This window comes from Anser cygnoides, chromosome Z (genome assembly GCF_040182565.1).
Source record: "Anser cygnoides isolate HZ-2024a breed goose chromosome Z, Taihu_goose_T2T_genome, whole genome shotgun sequence".
Taxonomy (NCBI): domain Eukaryota; kingdom Metazoa; phylum Chordata; class Aves; order Anseriformes; family Anatidae; genus Anser; species Anser cygnoides.
The window spans coordinates 5,256,283-5,270,800 of record NC_089912.1 but is presented as its reverse complement, the minus strand read 5'-3'; the positions used below and the strand labels follow the sequence as shown (position 1 = coordinate 5,270,800).

Here is a 14,518-nt window from a genome sequence, read left to right as displayed (position 1 = left end):
GACAACGCTGGGGAATTAGGTTGCATGAATCCGGAGCTGATAGGGGAGGGATAATATATAGAAGGAAAGAAGAGATTAAGAACCCCCAACGGGTAGGACCAAACCAAGAACTGTCAGGAAATGTTTTAAGAATTCAACCTACACAAGCTTCTGAAATACGAACTCCAAATAGCCCAAAACCACTGAAGGTCATTAATAAATCAGTAGGCCAAAAATATGAAAAAAATGAAGGGATGACAGAGAATAACATGTGGAAAATCGTGGATGCTAGTTATTATTTATTGAATCAAACAATTCCCAACATCCCTAAACCTTGCTGGTTATGCCTTGATATAAGGCCTCCATATGATGACGCCACTGGGGATCTGGGAGAGGCCACCCGTTCACGTAACCCCAACCCTCCACAATGCAATTGGGGGAGGGATGTAGGAATAACATTGACGGAAGTAACTGGGAATGGCAGGTGTGTAGGTACAATCCCTAGTGAGAAGCTCCATCTATGCAGTATTACGGAGAAGGTTACACCAGGAAGTAAAGAAAGGTGGTTAATTCCCGCAAACAACGCTAGATGGGTCTGCTCATCGATAGGTGTTACCCCTTGTTTATCACTTGAACTCTTTAATGTATCTCAAGATTTCTGTATACAGGTGATAATTGTACCAAGAATTCTATACCATTCTGAAGAGTACGTATATACACGGCACACGGTAGCAGAGAACCACTTAACAAAAAGAGAACCAATCACGGCTATAACATTGGCAACGTTGATAATTCTGGGAGGCACCGGGGTGGGCACTGGAGTTGCCTCTCTGGTCAGACAAAGTCAGGAGTTCACCTCCCTACGTGTGGCTGTAGATGAAGACTTAGCTCGAGTTGAACAGTCAATTACTGCCCTGGACAAATCGGCAAGGTCATTATCGGAAGTTGTTTTGCAAAATCGTAGAGGATTAGATCTGGTGTATTTACAACACGGTGGATTATGTGCCGCCTTGAAAGAAGAATGCTGTGTATATGCAAACCACACTGGAGTAGTGAGGGATACAATGATGAAGCTCAGAGAAGGATTAGAAAAAAGAAAGCGAGAAAATGAGGCTAAGCAGAATTGATACGACTCTTGGTTTAATTATTCACCCTGGCTTACAACTTTACTGTCGACAATAGCGGGACCTTTGTTGTTATTAATGTTGAGTCTAACTTTTGGACCATGTATTCTGAATCGAGTAATCGCGATTGTAAAAAACCGTTTAGAGGCAGCACATTTGATGCATATCAGTGCCAAATATGAACCCATAACCACGAGTGAGGATGCTGAAACTCTAACGCTCAGCAGACAGGCATACCAGGAATTAAGGAACAAAATAAGTAAGTAAAAGAAAAAGGAGGGATTGTGGTGTATGAAGCATGTTTGTTCATTATTTCCCATGGCTATATTAAGAAGGAACAAAGGGAGTCGCCAGGTGGCTGTAAGGACCTTGAGGCTCCCTGCCTGTTGCTGTCTCGGACGGAAAGTTGAGAGAACTTTGTGTAAATACTATAACTGCAAAATTGATAACCCACTGTCCTATCTTAAGACAAACCAACATGACCGGTTAAGGAGGGAAAAACACCACATACCAAGCGGAGGAAGACTACGGCCTTCATCCGTGCGACCACCAGAGGGACAGGAGACGACCCCCTAGCAACAGTCGACGCAGCCGCAGTACCAGGAAGGGGGGCTACGTAATTTATAACAACGTGGTCGGAATTTGGAGGTAGACCTGTGTGGTGCCAGGAGTTGGACTCGATGATCCTTATGGGTCCCTTCCAACTCAGGATATTCTGTGATTCAGTGATTCTATGCCACCAGAACTGGGCAGCGTCCAGGCACCGACTGCCAAGTGTAATTGTGGAGGACGCTGGCTTCCTTAAGCATGAGGCTTAGTAGTTGAGTCCATGCAGCCCAGTTTCCCTCCATTCGGACTCTCCTTCGTGAAAATTCACCCAGTGACAGGGAGCGACCTGGAAGCTTCGCAGCATCTGTATGCAGATGCTGTATACAAGGAAAGCATAACCCTGACAAGCAATGGAAACAGCAAACGCTGTGTGCAAAACCGCTCTTCTGCTCTCTTCACGACTTTGAGAGCTATTGTGTCAAGGATCTCTCCCATGGTTTAGGAATGGGTTCTCTTTTTAAAGTCTGCTTTGCGCAGAGACTGCTGCTGTACTTGCCATCGTGTGTGTAAGCAGAGGCTACAACTTTCAACCCTACTCCAGCCAGGGATGGGTTTGCCACTTCACTCTGTGGGTATTTCTTCTTCCTCTGGACAGCCCTAATCTTCCCCCGATGTTGTGCTTAGGTTTTGAGATTTCTGTCCTCAAGAAGAGCTTTCTATTTCTTGCCTTGACCTAGTGTTCAGTGCATTTTTTCCTTTGGCCTAGAGAAGAACATTTTCAAATTAACCTCCAATTCTTCTGGTTCAGCCACAAAGGTTCCTTTGCTTCAGTCTTGGTCCCCATATGCAATGTGGAGGAAAGACGCTTCTCCTTCCGTATAGCCATTCCTAAATTTTTATTTCTCCTTTCCCTTTCCCTTTCCCTTTCCCTTTCCCTTTCCCTTTCCCTTTCCCTTTCCCTTTCCCTTTCCCTTTCCCTTTCCCTTTCCCTTTCCCTTTCCCTTTCCCTTTCCCTTTCCCTTTCCCTTTCCCTTTCCCTTTCCCTTTCCCTTTCCCTTTCCCTTTCCCTTTCCCTTTCCCTTTTGCCTTTTCACTTTCCCCTTTCCCGTTTCCTTTTTAAATGCAGCTTGCTTAAGGATCGAGATGTAAGACTAGGGGCTGCAAGAGAGCATTTGTCAGCAATGTTGCCCTTCTACATTCAACAGAGAAAGCAGTGGATGGGAGCAGATTTGCATCTGTTGTGTACAAAATGCTTCACACAGGGACGTTGCAAAAGGCCAAAGGGATATTGCATAACACAGGGCATGGTGCTGAATTATTACTAGGAACTGCTAGGCCAGGCTGGTATGAGGGCTGCTACTTGGGGATGGGATGGACATCTGTCAGCAGCTGGTCAGCGGTTGCACTTTGCCTCGCTTACCTTCCCTATTCTTTTATTCCTGTTCTTCTTATGAACATGAATATGATTTTCTCTTTATTATTATTATTATTATTATTATTTTATGATTTTTCAACTCCCCCCAATCAATTGGGAGGAAAAAATGGTAAAAATATGGTGAAAAGTATTCTGGGAGTTCTTAATATCACCTGAAGGACAATGCAGTCATTGATCACAGCCAACACAGGTTCATGAGGGGAAAGTGCTGCTTAACGCACTTGATTTCCTTTTCGGAAGTGCTCAACCGTCTAGTTGGCCAAGGGAAGCCAGCTGATGGCACCTGTTTGGATTTCAGCACAGCTTCAATATTGTTTCTCACTGTCTCCTTCTGGACAAATTGAGCAGCACACAGCTAGAGCAATGCATAATGCCATGGGTGAACAAGTGGCTGACGGGTCGCGCTCCAAGGGTTATCGTAAATGGGGTTGCATCGGGCTGGCGGCCAGTCACTAGGGGGCTTCTGCAGGCCTCCATTTTAGGGCCAGTTCTCTTCAATGTTGTCCTAACTGACTTGCACGCAGGACTCGAGGGCGTCTTGTGTTGATTTAGGCACGATGCTAAATTGGGAGGAGCGTCTGACTCCATGGAGGGGAGGAAGGCCTTGCAGAGAGATCCTGACAAATCAGAGAACTGGGCAATCCCCAACAAGATGAGGTTTAGCGAGAGCGAGTGAGGGATTGCGCACCTGGCAACGGGCAACCCTGGCTGTCCGGACAGTCTGGGGGGAGGAGAGGCTGGAGCGCAGCCCTGCAGAGAGGGCTCTGGGGCTTTTGGTCGACGGCAAGTTGAACGTGAGTCAGCCGTGGGCCCTGGCAGGCAGGAGGGGCAACGGCATCGTGGGGTGCCTCCAGCACAGCATCGCTAGCCGGTCGCGGGCAGGGATTGCTGTGCTCTGCTCTGCGCTCTTTCAGCATCAGCTCGAGTCCTGTGTGCACTTTTGGGCACGGCACTATCAGAAGGCCATAAACCTCTTAGAGAGAGAGCATCCAAAGGAGGGCTTCAAAGTGGTGAAGGGTCTGGAGGGCAGGACAGATGAGGAGCGGCTGAGGTGCCTGCGTTTGTTCAGCCTGCAGGAGACTGAGGAGAGGCCTGATGGCGACCTGCAGCTTCCTCACGAGGGGAGCGGAGGGCCCGGCGTTAAGCTCTGCTCTCTGGGGACGGTGACAAAAGTGGAGGGAATGGCATGGAGCTGTGACAGGGGAGGCTCTGCCTGGAGGTGAGGACAAGATCTTTCACTGACACGGGGCTTGGCCACTGAACCAGGCCTCCCAGTGAAGTGGTCAGAGCAGCAAGCCTGCTGGAGTTCACAAAACGTCTGGGCAATGCTTTCAGACACGTACTTTAGTTTTTGGGCGTCACCCAGAGCCATGGGCTCTGAGGTCACCCAGAGCGATGGGCTCTGAGGTCACCCAGCAATGGACTCTGTGACCTCACGGCCCTCGCTGCTCATATTGGGGCGCAGGCAGAGCCCGCCCCAGCCTGGCTCGTGCCTGGATTCCTGCTGAGCGTTTGTGCGAGGCTTGGAGCGCCGAGCAAGGATTTGTTGGAGCTGTGCTGTGGGGCCGTCGGCAGCTGTTCTCAGTGCCCGTCCCCGCAGGCAGTGCCTGTGTTTCCCCGGCCCTGCCTGGCTCAGGCAGCCGGGGCCCTGTGAGGAGCACTTGCAGCAGCGCAGGTGAGCTGTGTGGGGCCACGTGCCCCGGGGCGGCCCGCGGGGGACGTGGGACCACCCAGCCGTGGGGCTGGGGCTAGGGGGTTTCCTGCTGAGGGGCAGGGGCACAGCCAGTGACCTTCTCTCTTCCTCGCAGCGTGCGCGATACCCGCTTCTGCAGTGCCGGTGCAGGGGAGCAGCTCGTCACCATCAGCTCTCCCCAGCGCACCTTAGCGTGAAGATCATGGCCACAGAGGAGGCGTGGACGTGTCCCGTCTGCCGGGAGGGGCGAAAGGATGTGGCCTACGCGACACCATGTAACCACCGGTTCTGCCTGGGCTGCATCCAGCGCTGGGCAAAGCTGAAGGCGAGCTGCCCACTCTGCAGGACGGGCATGAGGACCATCAAGGTTTCCGTGCGGGGAGAGGAGGACTACTTGGAATGCATCGTCTCCCCTCCCGCAGTGCCCGTACCTGTTGGCTTCCAGGCAGGCAGCGCCACCGCCCCCCACAGCCCTGCAGCGCCGGCTGCGTCCTCTGTGCCAGCCGAGGAGAGGGATGCGGAGCCCGATCCCCGCGCTGCTGTGGGCGGCCTCCTGCCCGAGGACTGGGCCGTGCTGTTCAGGGAGCGCAGGGACATCCTCGACCCTGTGCTGCCCTGGCTGCGCCGCGAGCTCTCAGCCATCTATGGGACACGCTGGTGGCAGGCGAGAGCTGCAGAGAGCTTCCTCCTGCACTCCCTGTGTGTGATGGGGCTGGACAGGGACGCCATCATTCAGCACACACAGCCCGCCTTGGGGCCCCTCACCGTGCCGCTCATCGACGGGCTCGTGGGCACCATCGTGGGCCTCTGCGGAGAGGAGGCACGGAGGCTACTGGGCCTCGAGAGTGGCCACACTGCTGGGGTACAGGAGGACAGCCCTGCAGGTGCTTCTGGTCCCACTGCCTCCATGCAGGGAACCATCAGCACCAGCCCCGCGCCCTCCAACAGCAACGCAGGCCCTGACATGGAGGAGCTGCCCAGCACATCCAGCGCTTTCCAGCATGGGGGTCCTGGCGAAGTCCCAGCTGCAGCCAACCCCCAGGAGCAGGAAGAGCCCCGTGAAGAGCTGGGGCAGGAGGCAGCAGCAGGTCCCTCTGCCCGGGCCTGCAGGCGCAGACCCTCCACTCCTCACCGCTCGACTCGGGGGTCCCGGCGCCCCAGGAAGCGCACCCAGGCAGGCAGTGCCCAAGACTCTGCCCAGCCCTGCAAGAGGCCGCCCCCCCGGCGCTTCTAGCAGGGCTCCTGGTGATCTTAAATCAAAGAACAATAAAATATATGGCTACACCGCAGAAAATGTCTTAGTGTGATTCAAACCAGAGCTGCCACAGCCCCGTGCATGCTGCTGCCTTCCCTCCCTTTTCCTGGTGCCGTCCCCGTGCCCTGCTGGCCCCCACTGTCCCTCACACCCACGAAGGAAAGCGCCTCATACTTGCAATGGTAGAAGCAACCTTGGGATGACCGGAAACATATCCTTTGTCCCATGCCACTGCCAGGAACACAATCATGGGCTTTGAAAAACAAGTGTAACTGCTAAACAACTCCTAACCATTACAAACAATTCTTGCTTGGTCTGATTCATAAAAATAAAGGTTAAGAATATTATTGGAGTGTAAAATGTGGTGTTTTTTGTTGTGGGCTTTTATTTTATTTTTTGTTTTGTACAAAGAGTATCAGTTGAAAGCACATAGTAACACTTACAGGTGCTTGGAGTACATTTCTGGATGCGCGAGGACCACAGACACCGAGTGGAAAGGCCTACGGCAATTTCCCAAAGCTTTTGAAGAATCCTGCTGCCAAGTTGCTTGCTTGCTCCCAAGCCTCTAAACATGCCAGAGTTACTTTGTTCATTACACTGTTTCACTGTGAAGCAGCAGGTTGATTCAAACATTCTCCCTCCGACCCAGAAGACCTTCAGTGGTCTGGTGCCTGCAAACCTGCACAAGATGCAAACCTGCATAAGATATTTTCTACCAAAGTTCCAAGTAACTTCAAATTTTTATTATTATTATTATTATTTTTCTTTTTACACTACACTTCTGGAACATTTTGCCAATTTGCAGTCCGCTCACTCATGTTATGACTTTTTTACACCTGGCTGCTGCTCTGGAAGGCTGCAGCACGTGCCGGCCCATTGCTGGTATAATTACATTCTGATTACTGCAGTTATAACAGCTTCAAACACTTTAGTGTGTCTTAAGAAAAAAAAAAGAAAAAAAAAAAAGACAAATCCTTAACGTGGAGTGTAAAGAAAACACTCCCTGCTTTTTAAAAGGAAGTACCACTGCCAGAAGGCACTTGCTGCTCACACTCTTTTAGCACGCGGTGGTTAAGCGGAGTCGCAGCACACCGCCAGCCCTCCTGCCTCTGTCACGCTGCTCAGCAAGAATGCTCTCGCTGCTTAATGGCTTGGGTTTTTTGTAGGATAAAAAAGGAAGCGTGTGTTCACTATCATAAAGTGCATTTCGAGTTAGTTTAACAGCCCAGTGGATCAGTTACCACTTGAGAGGTGACACGGTGTAGACAAGATTAGGAGTACTTTATTTAAGTGCCAGCCTTAGATCCTGCAGCTTGATGAGTCTGTTGTCTGCTGTCCCCTCATTTGGAGCAGCGTGTATTTCATGGAACAGAAGTTTATATACCTACATGTGTGTGGGTGGGTGTGTGCATATGTGTGTGTGGCTCACCTGTGGGGACCAATATATGAAAATAATTACTCTCATGTCTAGGTAAAATAATTTGCTCATCATTTCAAAATATGATAGATAGGTTGGGGATTGAAATCCAGAAAACGCAAGGTTGTTGGTGTAAGATGGGCATCGTCAGGAGTAGTCAGCATGGATTCAGCACGGGGAAGTCATCCCAGACGGACCTGATGAGCTTCCAAGATGACGTGACCAGCCCAATGGCTGAGAGGGCAGTGGGCATTGTCTTTGTGACTATGGTAAGGCGTTTGTCCCACGTAAGGTCCTCATGGAGTAGCTTTTGATGTATGGCTGGATGAGCGGACATTGAGATGGATCGAAAACTGGCTGAGCGGCTGGACACGGAGGGTTGTGGTCAGTGGTGCAAGGCCTGGTGGGAGGCCAGTAACAAGTGGAGTACCCCAGGAGCTGATACTGGGTCTGGTCCTGTTTAACACCTTCCTTAACGATCTGGACAATGGGTAGATTGCACCCTCGATAAATTTGCAGATGACAGAGAACTGAGGCTGTGGCTGACCCACCAGAGGGCCGCGCTGCCATCCAGGTGGGCTCAGCAGGCCGGAGAGGCGGGCTGGCAGGAGCAAAGTGTCTCCAGCAGGCTGAGGAAGCTGATCCTCCTCCTCCGCTCAGCACCGGTGAGGCTGCACCTGGAGCAACGTGTCCAGCTCTGGGCTGCGCAGTACAAGGCAGACCCAAACATACTGGGAAGACTCCAACAGACAGCAAGTTGATCAAGGGATGGGAGGAAAGGCTGAGAGAGCTGGGACTGCTCGGCCTGGAGAAGGGGAGGCTCAGGGGGATCTCATCAGCGTCCATAAATACCTGAAGGGAGGGTGCAAAGAGGACGGAGCCAGGCTCTTGCCAGTGGTGCGCAAGGACAAGGCAAGAGGCAGTGAGCACAAACTGGAGCACGGGAAGCTCCCTCTGAGCACCAGGCAGCACTTCTGTGCTGTGCGGGTGGCTGAGCACTGGCACAGGCTGCCCAGAGGCTGTGGGGTCTCCTCGCTACGGATCTTCAAAACCTGCCTGGACACGGGCCTGGGCACCTGGCTCTGGAGCAGGGGTGGGACCAGATGAGCTCCTGAGGGCCCTGCCAGCCTCAGCCATTCTGTGATTCCGTGGTCACAAATGCCCCAACCGGGCAAACAGTTAAGGCAGAAACTTGCCTTATTAATCCGCCGATCATGAGATGAAAATCCACGTAGCAGAAAAAAAGGCTATTTTAAAAGTTAAAAATAAAGAGAACGTATTGTAATGACGTTTGTTCTCATTGTTCCCTTCACACGGTTTGTTACATTCTCTCTACATAGGTCCTAGGATTGCAGATTTTCCCATGTTTATTGGTATAAGAAATATCTCAATAATTTTCTCAGACAGGGTCTTCTGGGAAGCTAATTTATTCATTTATTCACAATTGCAATGCTGTGTGTCCTGCGAACAGGGGTGCACAGTAACAGTATATCATTACCTTATATCCCCTGTTACCCGATGTTTAATTCCTCCCCTTTCCTCACTGGCTGAGTACTACAGGCCCACAACCTACACTTGTAACTACGCCCTCTATATACAGTTTTATTTGACTAAACTTTAATTTCTTTGTTGTTGTTTTTTGTTTGTTTGTTTTGGAAATGGAAGGGCCCAAGATTTTGTAGCTTCTTGTTCTTGCCGATTCTGCAAGTGTTTGTCTCGTTTTCCTTAGCCATTGTTCTTATCCTGGGACAGTCTCGTTCTCTGGAGATAATCCGGGGAACTATAGGCCTGTTAGCTTGACCTCAGTGCCAGGGAAGCTCATGGAGCAGATTATCTTGAATGTCATCACGCGGCACTTGCAGGGCAAGCACGCAATCAGGCCCAGTCAGCATGGGTTTATGAAAGACAGGTCCTGCTTGACGAACCTGATCTCCTTCTATGACAAAGTGACGCGCTTGGTGGATGAGGGGAAGGCTGTGGATGTGATCTACCTTGACCTCAGTAAGGCTTTTGACACAGTTCCCCACAACATTCTCCTCAAGAAACTGGCTGCTCGGGGCTTGGACTGGCGTACGCTTTGTTGGGTTAGAAACTGGCTGGATGGCCGGGCCCAGAGAGCTGTGGTGAATGGAGTCAAATCCGGTTCGAGGCCGGTTACTAGTGGAGTCCCCCAGGGCTCGGTACTGGGGCCGGTCCTCTTTAATATCTTTATCGATGATCTGGATGAGGGCGTCCAGTGCACCCTCAGTAAGTTTGCAGATGACACCAAGTTAGGTGCGTGTGTCGATCTGCTCGAGGGCAGGAAGGCTCTGCAGGATGATCTGGATAGGCTGGAGCGATGGGCTGAGGTCAACTGTATGAAGTTCAACAAGGCCAAGTGCCGGGTCCTGCACCTGGGGCGCAACAACCCCAAGCAGAACTACAGGCTGGGAGATGAGTGGCTGGAAAGCTGCCTGGCCGAGAAGGACCTGGGAGTATTGGTTGATAGTCGGCTGAATATGAGCCAGCAGTGTGCTCAGGTGGCCAAGAAGGCCAACAGCATCCTGGCCTGTATAAGAAGCAGTGTGGCCAGCAGGTCGAGGGAAGTGATTGTGCCCCTGTACTCGGCTCTGGTGAGGCCGCACCTTGAGTACTGTGTTCAGTTTTGGGCCCCTCGCTACAGGAAGGACGTGGACGTGCTCGAGAGAGTCCAGAGAAGGGCAACCAAGCTGGTGAGGGGTCTGGAGAACAAGTCTTAGGAGGAGCGGCTGAGGGAGCTGGGCTTGTTCAGCCTGGAGAAGAGGAGGCTCAGGGGCGACCTTATCGCTCTCTACAGTTACCTTAAAGGAGGCTGTAGAGAGGTGGGTGTTGGTCTGTTCTCCTACGTGCCTGGTGACAGGACGAGGGGGAATGGGCGAAAGTTGCAACAGGGGAGTTTTAGGTTGGATGTTAGGAAGTACTTCTTTACCGAAAGGGTTATTAAGCATTGGAACGGGCTGCCCAGGGAGGTGGTGGAGTCACCATCCCTGGAGGTCTTTAAAAGACGTTTAGATGTAGAGCTTAGCGATATGGTTTAGTGGAGTACTTAGTGTTAGGTCGGAGGTTGGACTCGATGATCTTGAGGTCTCTTCCAACCTAGAAATCTGTGATACTGTGATACTGTGAGCTGGGGTTGTTTAGCCTCGAGAAGAGGAGGCTCAGGGGAGACCTCATCGCTCTCTATAGGTACCTTAAAGGAGGCTGTAGAGAGGTGGGGGTTGGTCTGTTCTCCTACGTGCCTGGTGACAGGACGAGGGGGAATGGGCTAAAGTTGCGCCAGGGGAGGTTTAGGTTGGATGTTAGGAAGAACTTCTTCTTTACCGAAAGGGTTGTTAGGCATTGGAATGGACTGCCCAGGGGGGTGATTGAGTCACCATCCCTGGAGGTCTTTAAAAGACGTTTAGATGTAGCCCTTAGTGATACGGTTTAGTGTAGGACTTGTTAGTGTTAGGGCTGAGGTTGGACTAGATGATCTTGGAGGTCTCTTCCAACCTAGACGATTCTGTGATTCTGTGAAAACCCGCCCGGCTGCCACCCAGCACAACGTGATGTCTCCCCATGCTGAGGTCACCCAGCGATGGGCTCTGAGGTCACCCAGCAATGGACTCTGTGACCTCACGGCCCTCGCTGCTCATATTGGGGCGCAGGCAGAGCCCGTCCCAGCCTGGCTCGTGCCTGGATTCCTGCTGAGCGTTTGTGCGAGGCTTGGAGCGCCGAGCAAGGATTTGTTGGAGCTGTGCTGTGGGGCCGTCGGCAGCTGTTCTCAGTGCCCGTCCCCGCAGGCAGTGCCTGTGTTTCCCCGGCCCTGCCTGGCTCAGGCAGCCGGGGCCCTGTGAGGAGCACTTGCAGCAGCACAGGTGAGCTGTGTGGGGCCACGTGCCCCGGGGCGGCCCGCGGGGGACGTGGGACCACCCAGCCGTGGGGCTGGGGCCGGGGGGTTTCCTGCTGAGGGGCCGGGGCACAGCCAGTGACCTTCTCTCTTCCTCGCAGCGTGCGCGATACCCGCTTCTGCAGTGCCGGTGCAGGGGAGCAGCTCGTCACCACCAGCTCTCCCCAGCGCACCTTAGCGTGAAGACCATGGCCACAGAGGAGGCGTGGACGTGTCCCGTCTGCCGGGAGGGGCGAAAGGATGTGGCCTACGCGACACCATGTAACCACCGGTTCTGCCTGGGCTGCATCCAGCGCTGGGCAAAACTGAAGGCCAGCTGCCCACTCTGCAGGACGGGCATGAGGACCATCAAGGTTTCCGTGCGGGGAGACGAAGACTACCTAGAATGCATCGTCTCCCCTCCCGCAGTGCCCGTACCTGTTGGCTTCCAGGCAGGCAGCGCCACCGCCCCCCACAGCCCTGCAGCGCCGGCTGCGTCCTCTGTGCCAGCCGAGGAGAGGGATGCGGAGCCCGATCCCCGCGCTGCTGTGGGCGGCCTCCTGCCCAAGGACTGGGCCGTGCTGTTCAGGGAGCGCAGGGACATCCTCGACCCTGTGCTGCCCTGGCTGCGCCGCGAGCTCTCAGCCATCTACGGGACACGCTGGTGGCAGGCGAGAGCTGCAGAGAGCTTCCTCCTGCACTCCCTGTGTGTGATGGGGCTGGACAGGGACGCCATCATTCAGCACACACAGCCCGCCTTGGGGCCCCTCACCGTGCCGCTCATCGACGGGCTCGTCGGCACCATCGTGGGCCTCTGCGGAGAGGAGGCACGGAGGCTACTGGGCCTCGAGAGTGGCCACACTGCTGGGGTACAGGAGGACAGCCCTGCAGGTGCTTCTGGTCCCACTGCCTCCATGCAGGGAACCATCAGCACCAGCCCCGTGCCCTCCAACAGCAACGCAGGCCCTGACATGGGGGAGCTGCCCAGCACATCCAGCGCTTTCCAGCATGGGGGTCCTGGCGATGTCCCAGCTGCAGACAGCCCCAGGGAGCAGGAAGAGCCCCGTGAAGAGCTGGGGCAGGAGGCAGCAGCAGGTCCCTCTGCCCGGGCCTGCAGGCGCAGACCCTCCACTCCTCACCACTCGACTCGGGGGTCCCGGCGCCCCAGGAAGCGCACCCGGGCAGGCAGTGCCCAAGACTCTGCCCAGCCCTGCAAGAGGCCGCCCCCCCGGCGCTTCTAGCAGGGCTCTTGTAGTTTATGAAATAAAGAACAATAAAATAGATTGAATATACCACAGAAAAAGTCTCGGTGTGATTCAAACCAGAGCTGGCACAGCCCCGTGCATGCTGCTGCCTTCCCTCCCTTTTCCTGGTGCCGTCCCCGTGCCCTGCTGGCCCCCACTGTCCCTTTGGTCATGGCTGATTAATGTGCTTTGAAATGCCATTGCTTTATCATAGCAGAACCTCAGCTCAAACAATGTTCTAAAACTCTTTTCCAGCAGCAGTTCTAGTAACTCACACTGCAGTACATTTCCAGCTGCATTTTATTCTTTTGATATAAATCAGCATTTGACCTATTAGACTGGTAGCCCTTGAAAGCGTCCAGAAGCAGTCTGTGTGGCTTAATGTCACTCGGCAATACGGTCAGGTAGCACAGGCATCTGAAGGCTGCCCTGAGGAGGAGCAGAGGGCAGGCACAAGCCTCGCCTATCCACAGTCTGGGGCTGCTTTGGCTAAGTTGGTCAAAGCAACACGTGGGCATTTTGATTTCAGTTTAAGAATGGTTAGATTTAGATTTATTCTTCATTGACCTAATCCAAGCCCCAGTTAAGTGTTTCAAACGGAAACAAGAAAGGCCAGAGAGGAATTTGCCCTGTTTGAACAAACCAGCCTGATTCCTCACAAGTTTTCTGGAGAGCCAAGTGCCTCTCCCATTGAGGTGACCTGCGATCTAGAAATATGTTGAAATACAAAACACTAGTCACAAGGTCATATCAGAAATTAACTGAAGAAAACTGTTAAATGAAAAGAGAAAAGTGAAAAGTGTACAGCAGTTCAAAGGTGAGGTGGTATGGCTTGCCTTCTATATTGATTTTGTTTCCTGCTTCGCAACAGGACTTCATGACAGTTATATAAAAAAAATACAGAGAAACCTCTTGCTGTTGTAAAAAAAAAAAAAAACAACAAAAAAAAAACCTGAACTAAAGAGGTAAAAAAATGCAAAATTCTTTGGGATAACTTCATCTAGAAAGAACACTAATATCGGTCTTAGGTGGAAATGCTACTAAATAGAAAGATTCAAGTGGCAAAATACAAAACCAAAGCAACTGGAATCTAAGTGGAAACACATTCTTGTGGTTGAAATGTCTTTGTCTCTAGTTTGTTTAAATAAACCTTCATCCAGAGGCCAGTTCAAATACAGCAGAGACAACAGAAGACAGAAGAAAAAGAAGATGGGGAGATGGGAAACAGCTTAGAAAAACGGGCAGTCCATAATGGCCTATTTCAGAGAAGAGGGTTTAGTAAACACTATCTACATTTTCAAGATGAAACAAGTGTTTATTTTATTTTGGTAACCTTTTTTATCTCCCTTTCTAATGATACTCTCTTGAGTGTGCTCCCCAGAAAGCATGATTTTACCTGTGGATAGACACCATCATCCTGGAAGATGCTTAATGGTTTCAGCTGTCACTGGAGTTAACTTTAGCTTGTTGGGAGTTAAATACCCTTTGCAAATATGATCAGCCTCTTGGCTCTGCATGGCTCTCTCTCCTGTCTCAACAAAACCATCCCACCACCTTGTGCTCTGCCTGAATTGTGTTTTCTTGGGGAACAGTCTCAAAGATTGCTCTTCTCTGGACTCATCAGAGGCAGCTAAGGAAATCACACGTATTTTGTCCAAAGGAGAAAGAAATATCTAAGATTATTTGGCATGAGAAAGATTGTACAGGGAAGATTGTTTTTAAGAAATCATAGAATGGTTTGGGTTGGAAGAGACCTTATAGACCACCCACTTCCCACCCCACTTCCATGGGCAGGTGTCCTGGTTCCAGTTAGGACAGACTTAATTTTTCCTCATAGTAGCTGGTAGGGTGCTATGTTTTGGATTAGGATGAGAAAAGCGCTGATAACATGCTGATGTTTTAATTGTTGCAGAACAGTGTTTACACCAGGCCAAGG

The 14,518-nt window shown here is 51.8% G+C and overlaps 1 protein-coding gene across 1 annotated transcript; it reads left to right on the top strand.

Moving 5' to 3' along the window:
* The first annotated feature begins 4,541 nt into the window (after positions 1–4,541).
* LOC136789012 (E3 ubiquitin-protein ligase Topors-like) lies at positions 4,542–6,014 on the top strand. Its single transcript, XM_066988257.1, has 2 exons — positions 4,542–4,762; positions 4,896–6,014. The coding sequence occupies exon 2, from the start codon at positions 4,983–4,985 to the stop codon at positions 6,012–6,014; it is 1,032 nt and encodes a 343-aa protein (XP_066844358.1). The 5' UTR covers positions 4,542–4,762; positions 4,896–4,982.
* The last annotated feature ends 8,504 nt before the right edge of the window (positions 6,015–14,518 follow it).

Bases quoted from the DNA above. Each gene is read 5' to 3' on its own strand.
- LOC136789012 (XM_066988257.1), top strand. From the start codon at position 4,983: ATGGCCACAGAGGAGGCGTGGACGTGTCCCGTCTGCCGGGAGGGGCGA.